This window comes from Arachis stenosperma, chromosome 2, assembly GCF_014773155.1.
Source record: "Arachis stenosperma cultivar V10309 chromosome 2, arast.V10309.gnm1.PFL2, whole genome shotgun sequence".
Lineage (NCBI taxonomy): Eukaryota > Viridiplantae > Streptophyta > Magnoliopsida > Fabales > Fabaceae > Arachis > Arachis stenosperma.
In genome coordinates this window covers 115,260,520-115,283,306 of record NC_080378.1, presented here as the reverse complement: position 1 = coordinate 115,283,306, position 22,787 = coordinate 115,260,520, and the positions used below count along the sequence as shown (strand labels likewise).

The following is a 22,787-nucleotide window of genomic DNA, read 5'->3' as shown; positions in this document are numbered from 1 at the left end:
TGAATCGAATGGGCTCTTTAACTTTCTACCCAATTCTCCGATGCAATAAAAGAGATTAACTCAATCTCATTTGTCCACGTCATGGTTTCATCACAAAAACTAAAAGAAAAATTTTTACACTTCTAATCTCTGAATTACAATTACCATAATTTATGAGATATTTATAATCTCTCGTAGTCTCGTTAGGTTAACATAAAAAAAAAAACCATAAGCTTATAACATAAAATCCAAATAGAAAAGTTTAGGGTCAGCAACTTTATTAAATTCTGGACATTATATAACCAGTAAAAAAAAGTGATCATTAGATAAAATCTCACACCAATCTCACACCATTAAAATCATCATTGATAGCTATTGGATGGCTATAAATCACAAAAATTACTGCCCCTAACACTCTTCAATTTAATTTAGTAACTAGTTAAATAAAATCAAAATACATCAAACTAAAAATTAAATATTTTAAAAATATAAACTGATAACTTCTAAATAATACTTAATCTCTTTATATCACAAATATTTAAAACAGGTATAAAAAATTCTTTAAAATTAGAATTGACGGCTACGTATAACTGTAACTGTAACTATAATTGTAATTGAAAGATGTTATGAGGGTCTTATATCAGGTTCTCCTACAGAAATTGGAAGTGAGGTGTTACTAGAATTAGAATCAACTACTGGCCTCTCATCATCACTACTAATGTTCCTTTGTAATGAAGTATTATACTCTTCATCAAGAGAGTGGTGGTGGCTTATTGTGAATGCCAAACTTGTCACATTCTTTTGTTCAAGAGCATTTCTAAGTGGCAAACGGCATACAGGGCATGTAGATTGCTTTCTTAGCCACATATCAATGCAAGAGACATGAAAACAGTGCCCACATTTTGGTATCATCCTCAACAATTCTTGTTCTTTGTAATCTGCCAAACATATCACACACCTGTAGTTGGAAATGTCCAATGTTACAAGTTCAATGGTTAATTTACAAACATGCTCTTGTGATTGTACTTACCATACAAAGTTATATAAAAGTTGTGGGATGAATAGTCAAGTGAATTATAAACATTTCATTGTCAAATAAGCATTTCCATATTTAGTCAATATATTGACCCATGCCTTATCTTCATGAGCTTATTTTTCAACTTATAAGAATATAAAATGCTTGTTGTATACATCATTTCTTATACAAAACTTAGAAATTATGAAAAATTGTTATTAGGTGATTAATATTGGGTTAATAATTAAAATAATTTTTGAAATATTACATGTTCTTTAATTTGGTTTTTAAAAGATATAAAAATAAATTTGATCGAATCTTCTACTATCTTCAGATTTATTCTTATATCTTTCAAATTTCAATATCAATTTAAAACGTTTGATTATTTAAAAACTATATTAATGCACATTTAATCGTTTAGAAAATATTTTGATTATTAACTTAGATAATATTTTTTTATTGCACTAACTTTATATTTGTGTCCATATTAATCAATTTTCTATTTTTTCTACTATAACTATTATTCCTAACATTATCCTAATTTTATTGATAAATAAACTTTTCTTCCTTTTAAATCTCTTGTAATTTATGATTTTAATTTCTATGAATTTATTTTCATGGTTATGACCCAAATATTTTCAAAATCAAATAAAGATGATCTGAATATAACATGATAGTAAAAATAAATTTCACTTATTTCTAAAAATTATAGACCCCATAAAATAATAATAATAATAATAATACAGAACTAAATTACATATAAAACTACTCACAAAAAAAATTATATATAAAACTAATTTATGTACAGCATCAAACTCTATTTAACCTTTCACCCTTTTATAAATTAGATTGAATTGTTCAAGGAGAAGAAGTGAACTTAACTGTGTACATTCAACGGAGCTGAAAGCCTCTTGGTTGAACTTTAAAGTGGGGATTGCAGAAACAAAAGCAGGTACTCCCTCAACAACAACATGTTCTCCCTAACAATGAAAAATACTTAAATTAAATTAAATTAAAATGGATATATAATAATTTCACCAGATAGATTGATGAAAATGAAACATGCCATAGAAATGAGAAGAAGAATTCATCATAGGAGAGGTGAAATTAATTATTAATTTATCATTACCCGTTCTATGTCTGGTCTTGATTGAAATTCGTATATAGTCCTTGATGATGAAGATGATGATGATGCTATATACCTTTGAATTCTCCCACAAATGATTCTTGTGCACACAAACACTATGAATGTTGCACTCAATCCAAAACCAATTATTGTAGTCACCAAGTTCGTACCTGAACTCCCCATGACATCAATCTTAACATAATACAAATAAACATATATATTACACAAAAACAAATGACAAATTAAGAACACAAAAACTTTTCAAAAATTGAAAAAAAAAAATTATATATATATATAGTAGATAAGTCACCCCACAAGTTCTAACAAGAGATAAAAAAAAAAAAAAAGAAGAGAGAGAATAATTATGATTTATGAGTGCTTGGAAAAATATTGTGGTATGGAATAATCGAAGTGGATTTGTGGAAGAAGAAGGTTAAATCTCTTACACCTTGAGAATCATTTTCATGGGGTCCACTTTTCAGTGAGTTGACCCACTCATATCAAACGGTTTTCATGGTAGTTAGTTGATTCTTCAAATTTCTTTTTTTTTTTTTTTCAACAGAAATTTGGAGACACACATATTGTAGAGAGGATAATTCACTTATATAGTTATATCAATATACGTATCTGGATACATAAGTTAATTTATTAATAAATATTAAATTACGATCAACTTATAAATTCAATCAAATACCAATACCATCTATAAATTCAGGCTTTATATTTTACTTTAGATATAGATTTTGTCTTTATGATAATTTAATTACAAAAATATTCAACTAATTAATCTTTTAGCGGAAGATAATAATTAATTAAAAATTTCTTCTATAAAAATAATTACCAGAAATTTGATTATTTTAGACTAATTTGTAGCAATCTTCTCAATTCTATTTCAAAATCTATCCAAGTTATATGGATAAAACAAGATCAAATTTTTAACATTTGTTTAAATAGACAAGTTAACTAGTCACTTGATCTATCCAAGTTAGTTATAATAAATTGATTTATGTTATGTGATTCTGAAGTTATAATGAAAAAAAAAACAATATATATATATATATATATATATATATATATATATATATATATATTGTTTCCTATGTTAGTTGCAAAAAATAAAGTTCTATAGTCAGGGAAAGAAGTCTGGCCACTTTAGGATATGGTCAAATGTATTGAGTTTTTGCCAATTTTGTAGTAAAAAATAAAATAATAAAATGATGTTTGAAAACCATGGCCTTTAACTAGTCTTATCTCCTAAGATAAATCTTATTACTCAGGTATATGGTGGCATAATTTATTTTTATCTAAAACTGATGAACCCTTTTTTTTTTCTCCTATCTTTAGGTGGATGGATTATGATAAGAAAACAAAAGTCTCACCTTAATTAAAATCTATTGACATCACCATAAACGTAACACTTGGAACTCTGACAAAGTACGTTTATTATTTAATTGAGTGACAACAAAATACTTATTCTGTCATAGCCTACTAGCGAAGTTGTTAAGGAATGGAGGAAAATTTTTTTCCCTTGTTAAATCATTTTATTTGTCAAATTACAAACAATTTCTTGACATCACCAGCTTTTCAAACGAACAAGGAACAAGTTCAATAGTTTAATAATCAAGTCGAGTCCTAAAATAATTATTGAGATTATCCGTTTGTGTTAAAATAGTTTTTAAAATTGGTAAACCTATACCGTATAATTAAGTATTTTTTAAATATTTTTTTATTCAATTTTTAAAAATAAAAAATAATAAATATTTTTTATTTTTTAAATAATTGATACGTGAAAATAAATATTCAAATTAATTAAATAATATTAAATTTTTAAAAGACTGACTAAAGATTAAATTTTAAAAAACAAATAGTATTTTTAAAAAATATATTATGTTAATCCCATGAGTTAATTGATAAAAAAAATAAAAAATTAACGTAATATATTTTTGTCAATTTTAAAAATATAATTAACAAAATTTAAATTTATTGACTATTTTAACGCATACAATCAATTTGAGAGGCTATTTAGAATCTAATACAAAGAGAAATGGGGCGCAAACATTAACAGCCTGAAGTGAATATGCTTCTTACATCTTAGTTCTACAGATTCCACATTAGAAAGCTAATGAAATGTAAATGACGACATAGAAAACAAATTCAACTACTATTTCATTTCTTTCCCTGCTCCATCAATGCTTAGTTAACTGAATCAAAGTCTTTTTTTTTTGTCAATATGCTTACAGAAAACATGTAAATTGTTAATACAATTTTGCTCAAAGAAATGTAGGTGACTAGGAATCCACCAACCTAATCTTTGACATTACCTACTTAAATCAATCAAAATTCATTTACAGTTGTATTCCGCAATATCTACAATTATCTATGATGCACAATAACATGAGATACCATATGATATGGATACTCAAATTATAAATTTTTATAAGATATAAGAATAGAAAATGGCAGAAACTCACCTGCAGTCGACTGCAGGTGAAATTGCTTCTGGATGGCTGACACGTATTACTATATAGTTTAAAAAAATTGGTTTATTTTATATAAATGGTTTATTTAAAAAAATCGGTTTGAATTGGACCAATCAGTTACTTTTATTCCTTTCTTCTTCGTTTCGCACGTAAAATTCGTTCTTTTTCAATCCCTTTTTCAGAATTAATATGAAACTTTCAATTAGGTATGTTCCTTTTATTTATATTTCTTAATCAAATTTATTATTTCAAATGTATTTCTTAATTTATGTTTTTATTCATTTCTCTGTGAATGATGAAAATTATTTAATAAATACGTACATATTTATGTCATCACACCATTTTGATGTTCAGGATCATAAATGCCAAGATAATTCATGGCAATTTCATGTGATGGAAGACAAAAATGTAATTACGGTATAATGTAGACTAGTTGATAGCATGAGCATTGTTGAAATTTTGGCATGATCTCTTTCATATTTGTTATATGTCTCTTTAGTTGGTGATGTTATAGTTTATTGTGATGATATGATGGTAGTTTAATTGTATGAGTTAGGTCCTTTTTATTTGGTTGAATTTTTTCTATGGCTATCCTATTCTTGATGGCAATGTCAAAATAAATATTTTTATTAGTTGTTTTTTTCTCTATTTTTGAATCAATTTTATTTTGAAAAATTTATTAAAATTTTTTGTTGTAGACAAAATTAATAATATTATGTTCAATTATTTAAGGAGACCAAATTAATATTTTGATTAGATACTTTTGTTTTATTAAAAATAAATTCTAATTTCATTAAAAAATAAATTCTAGTTGATAAGTAAAAACACAAAAACGTGCGTGACAGTGAAATCATAATTTCTAGACAAGTAAATTATAGTCTTATTATCTTAAAAAAATAATTTATTTATAGAATAATATTAAAAAATCAACAATAATTTGCATGAAAATAGTTTATTAGTAAAATAAAAGTTAATTGATTGATTACCATAAAATTTAATTTAACGATAAATTTGCAATTGAACATATTTTTACAGCTTAATTTAAAATCTGTTTACAGCTTAATTTAAAAGCAACTGAAAATATAAGTTATGGAAAACAAAACAAAACAAAACTCATCAAGAAAATAGAAACAGAGACACAAAAAAAGGAGAGATGATATCATTTATGCCATTCCTATAAAAAAAACCGTGAATTTTGTTTCTTTTTCAGAATACTAAATTTTACTTTTTCAAACAATTTGTGTACATATATTTGATAAAAATTAAATAAAAAAAAGTTTCAGATAAATTTAAAGAAAAATTGGTCAATATGAATGAAGAAAAAGAACATATCAAATTCATCTGTTAGGAATTTAGGAATAACACGCAGAAAGAATTTAAATTATTTTAAAAGTAGTTATTTGATCTATTTGGTTTTTTTAAATAAACCATTTGTATAAAATAAATCGATTTTTTTTTAAACCATACAGTAACACGTATCAACGATCCAGAAGCAACTTCACCTGCAGTCGACTGCAGGTGAGTTTCCACCATTAGAAAATATATATAAAATATAAAGTATTTTTTATATAATTGGTAATGATAATATTAAAATATAAATTAATTTTTTAATTATTTTTAATATTTTTTAATTATATAAAGTATTTAAAATATTTTTTATTTTAATAATAATAATATATATTATTTTAAAATTAATTTTAAAAATACATATTAAAAATAATATTTAGGTGTATTTAAATATATCGGCGAATAATTTTTTATTTTTTATTAAAATACAGTTAGATACCAAAAATATCAGACAAATATTGATGAGTGTGGTTTCTAAAATATGTCTGGCATATGGATTTGAAAACTCAGGAAAGTGTCCATACTCGTAATCGCAGCGCAGCCGCATCCTTGACCGTTACCAACTTACCATAATCCTGACCTTAATTGGAGTTTAAGAATCTTGTGGAGAAAAAATGAGCATAAGCATGATTTTCAAATTTTCTTGTATGTATGGTTACTGCAGCCAAGTCATACAATGTAATATAATCAGAGCTATTAACTGCATCTACATTTGATGTATGAAGCAACTTGTCAGAGTCAAACGCCAGGTTTAGTTTAAGTCTAGTTGAAAATTGTTCAATTCATAACCACTTTCTTTCTTATTAGTTGATCTGTCAGATGCATTGCTAAGTCAAATTCTTCAACAACGTTTTGGATGGAGGGATTTGAAGGTAAAGGAAGAAGACTAGTTTCATATTCTATTATGTAGGCTTGTCTAACAAAAGAAAAAATATGACTAAGTGCTCCAATGGTTCTAATGGTGTTTTTTTTTAATGCAGAGCATATCCCATGTTTGTTTTCTTTTATCTTTCTTTTAGTTCTCTTTATGTTTTTATGAAGTTTTTCTTTGTAAATATGGAGAACTACTCATTGTCATTGAAATAGTTTGATGGTAAAGCTGAGATGAGATGTTAAATAAAATTTCAGAATGATCTATCCTAACAAAATCTCAATATCAGATAACTATATTGAGAATAAGACTCCATAATTTGAAGTTTTCAGATTTCAGCTTGAAAGGTTCTATTTCTAATAAAATAAAAATAAAGTTTTGCTAAATTCAATCATATTATCAATGTGTGAGATTACTCATGTTATGGCAAATAGAGTTAAAATTTAGATATTATATTAAAACTGATATCATAATTCTCATTATGTTCCTCAATTCAGAGGCAACCATTGAGCCAAAGCTCAAATGGAAGACTACCATAACACCAAGGCAATATGCAAGCAACAGCTAGAGATTTAACCCATTCCAAGTACTAAGTAGCATCAAATCCGGGTAAAAGAACAGAAGCTAGAAAATCAACAAAACTGCCCTTTCATTACTGTTTATCTGAGTTCTCAATTATCTATTGAACTCAATAGTTCATAATGTAACTAAATCCCAAAAAAGCACATACATTCAGCTGGTATTTTACATCATTTATCCTTGGATCATGGTATAGGTGTATAGCACTATAGCACAAGTAACAACAATAGAACTTTATTCTAGTAAAGCGGGGTTAGTATTCAATGACATTATCCAAGTCATTGATCCATATGATATCAATTCAACAAAGTTTTTACAATGGTTAATGAATAATATAATGATAGCTTAACACATTCCTCAATTATTGAAGCTCAGGAGCAGCAAGGTAAAGATTAGCAATAAAGCATAACAAATAAAGCAACAACTTTGGAATACTTCAAGCAACAACATACTTCCTCCTTTGGAAAAAAAAATCATTTTTGGAATGTATTTAGACAAAAAAAGTTGCATCTAAATACATCCCAAAAGTGACTAATGTTTTTGGACAGGAGAAGTAATATACAAAGCTGAATCAAATTGAAGACAGAATACAAAGCTTTAAGACCGGATCATCATAGATCACAAGATCATTTAACTGCAGTGCTAGTAGGGACATGAATGTCTTTATAGAGACAAACATAAGGTGCATCACTCCCATCATACTTCCCTGCCCACCTCCCATTATCAATGCAGCTTGCATCCCAAATGGAAGCATACAAGAACATAGGCTTCTGAGGGAACCCTTTCCCTTCTTCTTTCTTCTCCTCTCTTCTGACTACCTTCCCATCAATGAGCCACTCTATCACATCATAACTCCACTTGATCACATACTCATGAAAACCATCACAGGCATCAAAACCCAGATGGTGAATCTTCTCCTTGTTGCCATTGCCACCACTGAAGTAGTTTGTCTGCACAATGGTCCTATCCTTACCCAAGAACTCAAAATCTATCTCATCTTGGGACTTTTCACCTGCATAACATAATAGGAGAAAACGTAACTAACAGCATAGATACATAATATAGAAAGATAAGAATATTAAAAACAAATTTTATTTATGGCTTAAATAATAAAGAAATATTTCTAAACAACTTCACTAAGTAAAATAACAAATTAAACTTTATAATCCTTGATCCATAGCAAGAACTCAAAGCATGTTTCACCAATTATGCAAGAGTAATTAATCCCTTACTTCCTTCTCCAAGATCCAATTCTCTAAGTATTCTATACTATCATCCAATCACATAACTTGTAGTATAAGCTATTAGAATCAAATTGTAGTATCAAAATGTATTAACTTTGATACTTAGCAATACAAGATATCGTCAGACGTGTAATTTGAAAAGTAATTATACAAAAATATATTAGATCAAACTTTGAAATCATAAATCAGTGTAAAAAAAAAAGCATATATATATAATTACATATATACCTTCTAAGGAAGAGAGGTAGAGGTTGAAGTTGAGGCCATTGGTGTTACCCTTAGGGCACTGGATGAGGGAGCTGAAGGTGCCATAGTGGAAGCGAGTGGTGGTGCGCCACCTGGCGCCGCCGCGGTGATCGAAGGTGAGGGTGATGGTGTTGGTATTAGGGCAGTGAGAGCATGCTTCTGGTGTGTAGTCAATGGCGATCTCTTTGAGAGGTTGTGTTTGATGGTGATGAAGAGGGTTTGTAGTGTCTGGGTGAATAACTGGATCCGCCATTGTTGATTCGTGGAGTTTTCTGCAGTGTTTGGAACTTGGAAGGTGCAAAGTGGAGAGAGAGAGAGATTGTAGGAGTGTTGACTGTTGAATGAATTGTGACCGTTGATGTTGATTACCTTTTCCCGATATGATTATTGCATGGTTGAGATTAAAGGGCAGAGAATAATATGATGTGTCTTATTCGGTTATTCCTCGTTTTCATGTGTAGCAGCATCCAACGACCACCATTCATGTTTGGATATACGGGTGAGCACGGTCAGTTTAGTTTAAATTTATGGTAAAATTAAAATCGAATAAAAAAGTAATTGATTTGATTTGGTTTTAATTTGTAAATTTTTGTACATGTATTTGAATTAAACCAAATTGATTAAGAATTGATTGATTTAGTTCAGGTAATTGGATATCCGATAACTTTAAAATTTATAAAAAAAAAAATAAATTTTTATCTTAAAAATTCAACAAGTATAATAAACATGTAACATCAATAAAAATAATTTAAACATGTTAAATACTAAATACATTAAAAATTAAACTTATTAAAATCCAAACATATTAATAGTGAATAATCATTGTCAAATAGAAAAGTCATATATATTTTTTATTTTTTTTATTTAATTAATATATGATCGGGTTCGTGGGTTAGTTCGGGTTACGTACTCCCATAACCGATATCTGAACCAATTACTAACAAAGGTCATTGGTTTGGTTCAAGTTGGACTCGATTACCCGTTGGTTTCAAAACCAATTTAATTGATTCGGTTCGAATTCGAACGGGTAATTGGATACCCACTATACGTGCTCATCCCTATTTGGATACGTATTTTATTTGGTGAAAATTCAGGTATAGTCAACTTCATGTAAGTTGATAGTTAAGAGCTGTTAGATTAAAATTTAGTCAAATCAATTAAATCATCTAATGATTCTCAAGTATCAACTTCACGTAAAGTCGACTGTACTTGAATTTCTTCTATTTTATTTTATTTTATTCAAGAATAAAATACTTTTCATTCTTAATTTTTCTACTAAATTATAATTTCATCTTAATGTTTAAAATGTTTTATTTTTATGTTAAATATTAAATTTTTTTTCTAAACATTTTTATCTTACCATATATTGACGTATATAATATTCGCTGTATGTTATCTTATATATTTTTAAAATATGAAAATGGCGAATTTAATTAAAGATTATGGAATTTGAAAAAGAAAAAAAAATTACTAATGCATGTTATCATTTTTGAAATATTTTTATATAATACTAATTTTTATGGTATTTTCGATAAATTAAAGATTAATTCGCGGTTGAGTTGTATAAAAATAATTGGGATAAGTATGATTTTGGTCCCTAAGGTAGAGGCTGAAAATTTATTTCGTCCACAGCCTTTTTTTCACTCTAAAATGGTCCCCAAAGTTTCGGTTTGTTTTAAAATTATCCTTTTTACTAATTTTTTTATTACCAACTACCCCTCATTAAAAAAAGTATAATATAAAATAAATAAAAAAAAAGAAAGAAAGGGATAGATATAGAGAAAGGGTGGGGGAGAGAAAGAAAGGGGGGGCGAGAAAAAGGGGGCAGGGGATAAGGGGGAGGGAAGGGGACCGCCGCACCACCGCACCGCCGCCCGCCGCCTTGCCATCCTGCCGCACCGCACCATCGCACCACCACTACCACCTTCTTTTTCTTTTTCTTCTTCTTCTCTCCTTGCCGCTGCCACCAGTCTTCATTACCGCCGCTGCTCTTCGCTGCCGCCGCCGCTCTGCTCCTCGGAAAAAGGGGGAAGGGAACGCGAAGGGAGAAGAGGGGGGAGGGGGTTTCGGGAAGAAGAGGGGGAAGGGGAAGGGTCCTCGCCGCCGCCATCGGTCTTCATGGACGCCGCCGCTCTTCGCTGCCGCCGCCCCACCTCTTCTTCTTCCGCCGCACCACCGCACCACCAATTCTTCTTCTTCTTCTTTCTTCTTCTTCTTCTGTGAACTGGATTTGTTTGTGAAATTTCTGGATTTTTTGTCAAATTTGTTGTGAAATATTGTTGTTGCTGAAATTTGTTGTGGAATATTGTTGTGGATTTATGATGATGATGATGACCATGATGATTTTAAAATTGGTGGTGGTGGTGGTGGATTTTAGTGGTGGTGGTGGTTCTGTTATGATGATGATGATGATGATGATGATGATGATGATCATGATGATAATGTGGTGGTGGTGGTGGTGGTGGTTCTGTTCTGGTGGTGGTGGTGGTTGATTTTGGTTGATTTTGGGTGAAGAGAGAAGGGTATTTTCGTCTGAATGACGATTTTAAAACAAACTGAAATCTTGGAGACCATTTTAGAGTAAAAAAAGGCCGGAAACGAAATAAATTTTCACTCTCTACGTTGGGGATCAAAATCATACTTATCCCAAATAATTAGTACAAGACCTTATGAAGTGTATTTTCAAACTTGGGTCTAGTGGGTTATTCAAGTAATGTCATTTTTTCATATACAAATTTTGGCGGTTTAAAATAAGAGGAGTTTTATGGTGTGGATGGCATTAAACATCCACATATTATGTGAACATCTTGGTCGATGAACACGTTTGGATTGTTCATGCTTACAGGTTCAGCTAATGGGATAGCAATAACATTTCAGGGTGTAGCAGTGGTTTTGTAAATGTAATGTACAATGTAAAAAAATTAATAAATGTAATGAGATGCTAATTATTTTTGATAAATTGAGACTAATGGACAAGTTGTATTTCTTTTTGTGTATGTGACCATGACTGAATTTTGGACTTGAATCACCATTTTTTATGTAAGTGTGCATAAACAAATTTTGTTATGGATAAAAATAAGTCAAAGATAGCATTAAAAAGAAAATGGGCTAATGTGTTTTTGGATTTGTTTGGGTAATCTGATTGTTTAATTTCTAGAGAATATGACTAAGCTTCTCTAACTCTTTTTTATTTGTCATGGTGTTCTCATAAAATGCAAGAGATTGTATATTGTTAAATGAATAAAAAAAAACAAAAGGATTTGGGCTTTGCTAGCCCATCTTTATATCAAAAAAAAAAAAACAAAAGGATGCAATGCATTATTTTTATATTTAACTTAAATAAATAAATAAATATGTGATGTATGTTACTAATAAGATAGAAAAATAATATTTTATTATTTTTTGAATGTTATTTTTTATTATGTTGTTATTAGCAATTATTTATATAGCTTAAATTTTTATAGTTTTAGTGAACTATAAAAATAGAGAATTCCTTTTAAACATTACATATGTCATATTAATAATGTAAATCAAATCTTTATGAGTATGCAATTTATTATAATATTTATGAAAGATGTTAAAAAATAAATAAATAAAGATATTTAACACTTCTCATTTATATTTTTATTCATTCGAATAAAGATATTAGTTTGTGATGAGTTTGGAAAACTCTTGTTTAATTTTGATGATGAACAAACATTATTGAAATATTTAAATACAAAATTATTAATTTAATCCTAATTCATATATGTTTAATTAATAATTTTGTTGTGCAGATTTTGAGCTGGGCCGAAACAAAAGAAAATATAACAAAGCCCAACTGTTGCATTATTGATTCAGCTTTGTGTTTGTAATCAAAGCTAGTTATAATTGGGCCAGAATAAATATTAATGTTGCAAGCCCAACCAAATGCTTTCTTGTTTGCTTCCTATGCTTGATCCGCTACACAACTCATCAGGAAAGCAAATGTTAACCAATTGGGCCAGCTTTAATCTCAACACTACAAGCCCAAGTCTCACAAGTGATGAATGTTTCCATTCTTGGTCCGAAACAAAAGGAAAAATGAAAGCATAATGCTTCCAACGGAACCAAGTATTAACCATGTGATGGATTTCAAAATCTATTACATTGTTAATTAATGCATGGGGAACATGAGAGAGAAAAATTCAGCTGAAGTGATTGATGGTTATTATGACTAACACGCCACTCTATGTTAGGGAAGTAAAAGCAAGCTATTCATTTTGTTTAAACCTCTTTGCATTGCTTTTCTTCAAGATTCTTTTCATTCTCTCTCATCTCTCACTTCTTCTCTATTCGGTCCTTGTCCAGGAAACAATGGAAGAAATGTTCTTCAACACCGAAAAGAAGATGTTGCATGCGCCTAAGACCATCAAGCTAATGATGGCAAGAAAACATACCAAAAGAAAGATGAGCTGTGGCTGAGATTACTACCAAATGTGGTTAGATTTGGTGAGGTAATCTTGAGCCTCTCATGCTCAAAAAGGGAAGTTGAAGATTCGGCCAAGAGGGAGATTCTTGAAGCATGGCTTGTCTTTGATTCTGATCAACCACCACAGGGAGTAGCTAGAGTGGCGAAGTGATGGTTGAAGGCAGAGATTGAAGCAGATGAAGTCATTATCATCATGAGGCATCAAGGGCCAGAAATCCATCTTGGAGAGGAAGCCAAGGATGGAGAGCTCAGATTGATGAAGGGTGATGATCAAGAAAGGACTAGAGGTAATTGCATGTTGGGTTTAGCATGGTTATCTCTTCTCTCTCTGTGTGGCCGAACCGGTTTGTTGAAGGAGGAAGAAAGTTGGTTCGGTTTTGGCTTCAAGTGTGGAGGCTTTCCTCTTTCTTTAAAAAGGGGGAACAACCACTGTTTGAAGCAAGGAGAAAATTTGAGAGTGCAAGGCACAGAGTTCTCAGAGCTACCTGAGCTAACAGATTTCTCTTCTCCTTCAATGTATTCTGTTTTGTAATTTTTCTGTTTAATTTTGTCATGTCTTGAGTCTCATGGAAAAAGGCAAACAAGTGAGGTTTGTATGAAAAAGCCATTGAGCGGAAAAAGGCAGAGAGTGCAAAATTAAAAGAAAAAGCCATAGATGTCTTAGAGGTCCTTTGTTCATCTATGTTGTGTATCATGATTCTGTGGGAATCCCCTTGTAAGTTGGGTTAGCACTTTACAAGTTGTAATCAGAATGATTATAGTGAAATTCCATCATGTTTGTGATGGAGACTGGATGTAGGCTGCACTGCACTTAGCAGCCGAACCAGGATATATCTTGGTGCAATTCTCTTCTCCTTCTACTCCATTTCTGTTTTCCACTACACAGGAGCAAAAGCCAGAATTATCTCGTGCCAAGTGACGAGACAAAACAAAAAGTCTCGTGGCAAGGGACGAGACAAAACAAAGTTACTCGTGTCCAGTGACGAGCAAAAACAGAAAAGTCTCTTCCGAAGGTCAGCAAGTGTTAGCTTCGAAAAAGGGGCTAAGATTCAACCCCCCCTTCTCTTAGCCACTGAAACCATCAGTTTGTATATAATTTTTTTTGTTAGAAAAACTTAGCCACATTCCTTGAAAATTAAAAAACTAGATTATCCAAACAAATCTAAAAACACATTAGCCTATTTTTTTTAATGCTATCTTTGACTTGTTTTTATTCACAACAAAATTTATTTCTGTACAGTTGCATAAAAAATGGTGACCCAAACTCAAAATGCAGTCATGGCCACATACACAAAAAAAAAAATACAACTTATCCATTAGCTCTAATTTGCCAAAAATAATTAGCATTTTATTATACTTATTAATTTTCTTACATTGTGCAGTACATCTGCAAAAAAAATGTCCACATAATATTCATAAGTATGAATGTTTAATGCCATTCATACCATAGAACTCTCCTTAAAATAAAGGACATATATCCGGATAATTTTTTGTTGGAGACTTGGAGTAATTAATACACATGAGAGTTCTTTAGGAGCTCTACAAGACACTCTCCCAATTGAAAACATGCATGTTAAAGGAGGATGACAAACTGGTCCAAACTCGTTAGATCATTTTGCATAATTCGTTAAAAAAATGGAATAAATTAAAAATTTAAAATTGTTATAATAAAAAAGTTTGCTTAATTCGTACGGTCTAATTTACAGATTTTGACGAATTTTAATATAGTGAAACGAATTTATTCATTAGGTTTGCCATTTTATTATTTTATTTTAAAAATTTTGGTTAATTTTTTTTGTGTTCAAACAAAAAAAAAACACAAAAAATACCTATCTTAAATCAAAACTGATGATTTGCTAGAGAACATTACTAAGCTTTAACCGAATCACATGATTGGGATTACTTCTTGTTCTATATCTAACTATCAAATCCACTGCTTTATTTGCTTTTCTAGCTATCCAATTGACTTGAACATATCAAGATCTTGATCAAAATTCCTGAATTTTGTAAACTAAATCAACAACTTCAGACGTGTACTCACTATTCGAATCATGCAAAAAGTGTAGAACATCCAAACAATCTATTTTACTTACAATGTCTCTCAAACTACCATCTTAGATTAAGATAAGTCCTTTTTAGACTGCAAAAATCTCACATTTAGTGATAAATTAAATTTTAAAACTTTTGGTTAATGATTATATTTATTAGATATTTAAAATTATATATTTTTTAATATTTAAAAACAAAGTCTCTTCCGAAGGTCAGCAAGTGTTAGCTTCGAAAAAGGGGCTAAGATTCAACCCCCCCTTCTCTTAGCCACTGAAACCATCAATTGGTATCAGAGCTTGGTCTCAAAGAGATCAAGCTTTGCAGCTTGGAGTAAAGATCCTCATGGCAGAAAACAGTGGCACAAATGTGTTATCATACAATCTGGCTGAAGGTCAATCAAGCAACAGACCTCCCCTCTTCAATGGGAAAAATTATACCTATTGGAAGGAGAGGATGAAGATATTTGTACAAGCCGTGGATTACAGACTTTGGAAGATCATCCTGGAAGGTCCTAAATTTCCAACTACCACAAATGCTCAAGGAGTAGTCTCTCTTAAACCAGAAGCAAGCTGGACCGAGGAAGATAGGAAGACGGTGGAGTTAAATGCCAAGGCAACCAATCTGCTCAACTGTGCTATCAGCTTTGAGGAGTACCGACAAGTATCACGGTGCACAACGGCAAAGGAAATCTGGGACAAGTTGCAAATCACTCATGAAGGAACTACCATTGTAAAGAAGACTCGGACAGACATGTTAAACAGGGAATATGAAATGTTTACAATGAAGGAAGGAGAGTCCATCGATGAACTGTTCGAACGGTTCAATGCCATCACTGTTGGCTTAGATGCTCTTGGAATCACACATTCAGAATCTGTGCTAGTGAGAAGAGTGTTGAGGTGTCTCACAAAAGAGTGGGAAACAAAAGCCTTAATCATTTCTGATAGTAGTAACTTAGATTCCATGACACTTGATGATTTGAGAGGAAACTTACTTGCCTTTGAAAACTCCTATTTGAAAAAGGATTCAAAAAAGAAAGGAATTACATTTTCTTCTGTGACTAACCCTCTGGATGATGAATCCAGTGATAACTCTTCTGAAAATGAGTTTGTGTTGTTTGCAAAAAAATTCAGGAAAATGGCAAAGCTCAAAAGCAAAGGTAGCAGCTCCAGGAGGACAAAGAAAGATCTTAGCAAGGTATCCTGTTTCAATTGCAAGGAAATGGGGTATTTCAAATCTGATTGTCCCAAGTTGAAAAAGGAAGAAAAGCCGAAAAGAGTGAAGAAGAAGGGACTGATGGCCACATGAGAAGATTTGGAAAATGACTCAGATGATGATGATGAAGAGTATGAGACTAAATCACAGCACTGTCTCATGGCAAATGAGATAGATCAGGTCTGCCTAGCATCTAAGAAAAAGGAAAATATGTGGTACATGGATAGCGGATGCTCTAGGCATATGACCGGAAAAACAACCTTCTTCATAAAGCTTGATGAATATGATGGAGGACTTGTTACCTTTGGTGATGATGCAAAAGGAAAAATAGTAGCTGTTGGGAAAGTGGGTAAAAATCTCTCTTCTTGTATAAATGATGTCCTTCTTGTAAATGGCTTGAAACATAACTTACTTAGTGTTAGTCAATTGTGTGATTTAGGTTTTGATGTTATCTTTAAGAAGTTTGTTTGTTTGGTTGTGTGTGAGAAAACTGGGGATATTTTATTTGAAGCCAAGAGATGCAACAATGTGTATGGATTAACTCTTGAGGATTTAAAGGAACAAAATGTAACATGCTTTACATCTTTTGAATCTGAAAAATGGCTTTGGCATAGAAAGTTGGGACATGCTAGCATGTACCAAATTTCTAAGCTAGTCAAAAAGAATTTGGTTAGAGGAATTCCAAACATCAAGTTTGATAAGGATCTTACTTGTGATGCTTGCCAATTAGGCAAACAAGTAAAATCCTCTTTTAAATTAAAAGATGGAATCTCAACCAAAAGGCCATTGGAAATGTTACATATTGATCTTTTTGGTCCTACTAGAACTCAAAGTTTGGGAGGTAAACATTATGGTCTTGTTGTGGTTGATGATTACTCTAGATTCGGTTGGGTACTTTTCCTTGCTCATAAGAATGATGCATTTTATGCTTTTTCCACCCTTTGCAAGAAAATTCAAAATGAAAAGGATTTGAAAATTGCCCATTTGAGAAGTGATCATGGAAAAGAATTTGAAAACCAAGACTTTGAAAAATTCTGTGATGACTTAGGGATTTCTCATAATTTTTCATGTCCTAGAACACCCCAACAAAATGGGGTGGTTGAAAGAAGGAATCGAAGCCTTCAAGAAATGACTAGGGCCATGCTATGTGAGAATGAAATTCCTAAATTTTTATGGGCTGAAGCTGTGAACACAGCATGTTATATTTTGAATAGAACAATCATTAGAAAAGGGCTAAAGAAAACTCCTTATGAGCTATGGAAAGGAACCCCTCCAAATCTTAAGTATTTTCATGTTTTTGGATGTAAATGCTTTGTGCTTAATAATAAAGAAAATATTGGAAAGTTTGATCCAAAATCCTATGAAGGAATGTTTGTTGGATATTCCACCACAAGCAAGGCTTATAGAGTTTATCTCAAAGAACATAGGACAATAGAGGAATCCATACATGTTACCTTTTGTGATTCTAACTTAATTCCCAGTACTGTGATAGACAATGATTCAGATGAAGAAGGAGCCGGAACAAGCAAAGAAAATCATAAATCTGTCCAGAATGAAGAGTCTGCCAGTCCAATTTTGTCTCGTCAGATTGAAGGAGAAACTTCCGATTTGTCTCCTGAGCAGGGACGAAAAACTGAAACAGTAAGACCACCAGAAGCTCATCAAAGCTCAACACCTGTCCGAAAGCCTAGAGAATGGAAGTCTATGAAGGGTTATCCTCATGACTTCATCATTGGTGATCCCTCTCAAGGAGTAACAACAAGATCATCCGCCAAAAGGCCAACCGAACCTAACAATCTTGCTCTCTTGTCACAAATAGAGCCCAACAATGTCATACAAGCTCTTGAGGATCCATCATGGGTCAAAGCAATGCAAGAGGAGCTTGCTCAATTTGACAAGAATAAGGTTTGGACACTAGTACCTCATCCGGACGGTAAGAAGGTAACGGGTACTAAGTGGGTATTTAAAAATAAACTTGGTGAAGATGGACAAGTTGTTCGTAACAAGGCTAGATTAGTGGCCCAAGGTTATGATCAAGAAGAGGGTATTGATTTTGATGAGTCTTTTGCTCCGGTAGCTAGAATGGAAGCAATTAGGTTGCTTCTTGCCTATGCTGCCCATAAGGGTTTCAAAATGTTTCAAATGGATGTTAAGTGTGCTTTCCTTAATGGCTTTATTGATAGGGAAGTGTATGTGGCTCAACCCCCCGGTTTTGAACATAAAGAATTTCCAAACCATGTTTTTAAATTAACTAAGGCCCTTTATGGTCTTAGACAAGCTCCAAGAGCTTGGTATGAAAGGCTTAGTGCCTTTTTGTTGGAAAATCATTTTCAAAGGGGAACCACCGACACTACCTTATTCATTAAAACATCTAATGATGATATCCTTCTTGTTCAAGTTTATGTTGATGACATTGTATTTGGTTCGGCCAATGTTTCCTTGTGTGAAGAGTTTGGAAAACTCATGACTAGTGAGTTTGAGATGAGTTTAATGGGAGAGCTTACTTTCTTTCTTGGCCTCCAAATTAAGCAAACTCCTAGTGGTATTTTTATTCATCAAGGAAAGTATGCAAAAGAACTTATCAAAAAGTTTGGCCTAGAAAATTCCAAATCAATGGGCACTCCTATGCATCCCAATACTAAACTTGAAAAGGATGATGATGGCCAAGATGTGGATGAAACAAGGTATAGAGGAATGATAGGTTCACTCATGTACCTTACCTCCTCTAGACCGGATATAGTCCAAAGTGTGGGTGTATGTTCAAGGTTTCAATCACATCCAAAAGAATCCCACCTTACGGCTGTTAAACGCATCATTAGATACATTAAAGGATCTTGTAATTATGGATTATGGTATCCTAAATCTGATGACTTTTGTGCAGTAGGGTTTTGTGATGCAGATTATGCGGGAGATCGGGTGGATAGGAGGAGCACCTCCGGCATGTGTTGCTTCCTTGGAAGCTCACTCAACATGTGGTCAAGCAAGAAACAAGCCACAGTGGCCCTATCCACTGCTGAAGCCGAATATGTTTCCGCATCTGCTTGTTGCTCACAATTAATTTGGTTAAAAACACAATTGGAAGATTACAAATTAAAAATCAATAGTATACCCTTATTTTGTGATAATATGAGTGCTATAAACATTTCAAAAAATCCTGTCCTGCACTCAAGAACTAAGCACATTGAGATAAAACATCATTTTATTAGGGAACATGTGCAAAAGGGTACTATTGATATTCAATTTGTAAAATCTGAAGACCAAATTGCTGATATTTTTACAAAACCTCTCTGTGAAGACAGATTCTGTACATTAAGAAAAAGTTTAGGAATGTTTGACTTAAGTTTCATTGAAAATCTGTGAATTTGTGACTCTGTTCTGTTTTGCTCGTAGGTTTGGACGAGATAAAAAATAATGGCACAATGGAAGAGCTGTGGTCAAGGGGAGGCAACGCAGAATTCAAAATTTTATGGGCCCCACCAAATTTCCATGACCCCACAATAACAGTTTTGTTAATTACCTCTCCATACAAATAAGAATCTTCTTCCTTGAGTCACCATATCTTATTGGAAGTAGTTATTGTCAAATCAAATCCTTCTCTCCATCTAATCCCTTGATTTAAGGCAACCACTTTTCAGTTTTTAGATTTCAAAAGTTAAAAAGAAAATCATCTTTTTGGGTAATAACCTCCCCATAATGGTCATTAACCGCCCACTAATGATCATTATTTCCATCTTTCTCTCTCTTCAAGCCACATTTAATGCGTCACCCACCTTGCTTCTCTCCCACTCAACTCGGCTATCAACCCTTTCATATTTCATTCTTCCATTACCATGAAAAAGAAAACCGCGCCAAGAAAGAGTGAAAGAATTCTTTTATCTCAAAAACCATCAACACCTCAAACCCACACTCACATTCACATTCATTCAACCTCATCATCTTCTCTTTCACCACCGTCCAAACAAACAACCACCATGAGAAAAAAGGTGATTGCCCACAAAAGTTCAGGCCGAGGCAAGAACAAGAAGCCCGTAGTTGAAGAAGAGGAGCAAGAGTCTCATACTTCTCCCACTCCTTCACCTCCACCCTCATCACCAAAGAAGTCTACTCCCGGAAAAGGCTCACAAAAGAATCAAGGGTTTGCACTCAATGACACCACTGAACCACCAAACTTGGAATCCATGGAATTCCGAGACAAGTATGGCAAGTCTCACTCTCATTTTGATCCAAGCAGATTTAACTCATGCACCTCTTTCGAGTTTCACAAAGAGGTTATGGAGAAACGTCATCTGTGCACTACCTACCTTGTTAGTCTCGAAAATCTCAAGAGCACCAACATTCCCTCTCTGTTTGATCTTCTCAACTGGAAGCCTCTGTTCCTTATCAAAAAGTCAGTGTACCCAGGTCTTGTTCGAGAATTCTATGCTAATATGCGACTCATTGATGGCACCCTTCATTCCTATGTCAAAAGGGTTCAAATAGCCCTTGATGCTGAGACAATTGGAGCGGCCCTGGGCTTCAAGGATGAAGGACCACGAGCATACATGGTGGAGAAATGGGACACACAAGTCGGCATTTCTCACAAAACTGTTCTTCAGCACATTTGCACAAACCTTTCCGGATTGCATGGAACCACTCCAACTCACAAAGCTCTTGGACCGGTCAATTCCTTGCTTCACCGCATCATCACTCATATTCTGACTCCCCAAAGCGGCTCACACAACCGAGTAACATTTTCTGACTGTCTCATATTGTTTGCTTTGGTTACCTCTACCCCTATTTCCTTTGGTTACATCATGATTAGGCATATGTGGGATTCTGTTAGAAGCACCAGAAAGGCTAACCTGCCTTATGGTATGTTTTTAACTAGAATATTTGAGTACTTTAAAGTTGATTTGTTAAATGAGAAGGTAGAAAACGAGGTGTCTACAATCCGAGGAGGAGGAGCAACCAAGGAAACCAAAGGGCGAAAATCGGACAGTGAGCATGAAGGAAGGCCAGAATCTTCCAAAACAATTAGATCCATTCAACAGATTCTGGGAGAATTTTCAAACATGGCAGACCTGATGTTCCGATCTCATAAAGAAGCCCGGAAGCAAGCTTATGAAAATGAGAAGGCTTGGAAAAACTGCAAGGAACGGGTTAATTTGATGCTGGAACATCTGAACAAGGATTTGGGAGATGATAATGAAGGAGGCGCTGAGGAAGAAGACTTTCATTTATCTGATGATTAGCACTTGTCTTTATTCTGTTTGATATTGGCTCCATTAGGCTCAATCTCTTTTTTGTATAAGCATGACTTGATACTCACTGCTTTAGGATAATCTCTAGGATGCTTTGATCCACTTTTGCTATTTTATCTTGACTTTTTGTTGTGTTTATCATGGTTTGTGCAGGTGCCCCTTTGATGACAAAAGGGGGAGGAACTTTAGGTTCCAAAATTGAAATTGGAACGAAACAGGGGGCTGGAAAAACAGGGGCTGAAATTTTCACTTTTGAAAATTTATGATCACCCATGTTCAAAGAATGCATGTTGATTGCATATGATCATTGTTGTTTGAACTACATTTGTTTGTCATGATTAGTCTATTTTGGCATTTGGTTTATAATGATGTTTGATTTATTTTGATGCCATGGCTGTTGATTCATCATTAATAAACTTGTTGAATTGAAAATTTATTTTTGGCAGTTCCTTTAAATTGTGTAAAAGATTAAAACTGCCTTGTTTTATTCTTCAAATATTTTTCATCATGTTGTTTTGATCTTATATCCTAAACAGGAAAATGTTTGAAAAATATTTGGATACTTTTTGTAAGGTTGAGCAGTAAATCAGTTTATGATATCAAATGAGTTTTGATTATCAATTAAAACTGCTCATAAATCAAGCAATTTAGCATTATAAAATTTGCTAAATAATATTGTTACTTGAAGCTTGATTTAAATGTTACAGGTTTATGCTTCCCTTGGTAAAATAGCATATATTAAGGGGGAGCCATGTGACATTTTGAAAGGGGGAGAAATTCAAAATCAAAGGGAGTATTCCTTACTCAATCTTTAAATTTCTTTCCATTTCAATTTTAATAATGTTTGTCATCAAGGGGGAGATTGATGAGTTTGGAAAACTCTTGTTTAATTTTGATGATGAACAAACATTATTGAAATATTTAAATACAAAATTATTAATTTAATCCT

At 32.4% G+C, this 22,787-nt stretch overlaps 2 protein-coding genes across 2 annotated transcripts; both read right to left on the bottom strand.

Moving 5' to 3' along the window:
* Positions 1-450: 450 nt before the first annotated feature.
* On the bottom strand, positions 451-2,479 carry LOC130960795 (RING-H2 finger protein ATL5-like). Its single transcript, XM_057886257.1, has 3 exons — positions 2,124-2,479; positions 1,877-1,974; positions 451-937 (listed from the first exon to the last, which is right to left on the bottom strand). Exons 1-3 carry the CDS (start codon positions 2,301-2,303, stop codon positions 604-606), a joined length of 612 nt encoding a protein of 203 aa, XP_057742240.1. The 5' UTR covers positions 2,304-2,479; the 3' UTR covers positions 451-603.
* A 5,544-nt stretch (positions 2,480-8,023) lies between these two features.
* LOC130963519 (probable xyloglucan endotransglucosylase/hydrolase protein) lies at positions 8,024-9,140 on the bottom strand. The gene is made up of 2 exons (XM_057889624.1): positions 8,870-9,140; positions 8,024-8,409 (listed from the first exon to the last, which is right to left on the bottom strand). The coding sequence occupies exons 1-2, from the start codon at positions 9,138-9,140 to the stop codon at positions 8,024-8,026; spliced, it is 657 nt and encodes a 218-aa protein (XP_057745607.1).
* Between the last annotated feature and the right edge of the window lie 13,647 nt (positions 9,141-22,787).

Bases quoted from the DNA above. Each gene is read 5' to 3' on its own strand.
- LOC130960795 (XM_057886257.1), bottom strand. From the start codon at position 2,303: ATGGGGAGTTCAGGTACGAACTTGGTGACTACAATAATTGGTTTTGGA. The intron at 1,975-2,123 runs GTAATGATAAAT...TTTCATTGTTAG, and splicing joins CAAGACCAGACATAGAACGG to GGAGAACATGTTGTTGTTGA. The intron at 938-1,876 runs GTTAAGTTCACT...TTCCAACTACAG, and splicing joins AGCTCCGTTGAATGTACACA to GTGTGTGATATGTTTGGCAG.
- LOC130963519 (XM_057889624.1), bottom strand. From the start codon at position 9,140: ATGGCGGATCCAGTTATTCACCCAGACACTACAAACCCTCTTCATCAC. The intron at 8,410-8,869 runs GTATATATGTAA...TATGTTATGCAG, and splicing joins CTACCTCTCTTCCTTAGAAG to GTGAAAAGTCCCAAGATGAG.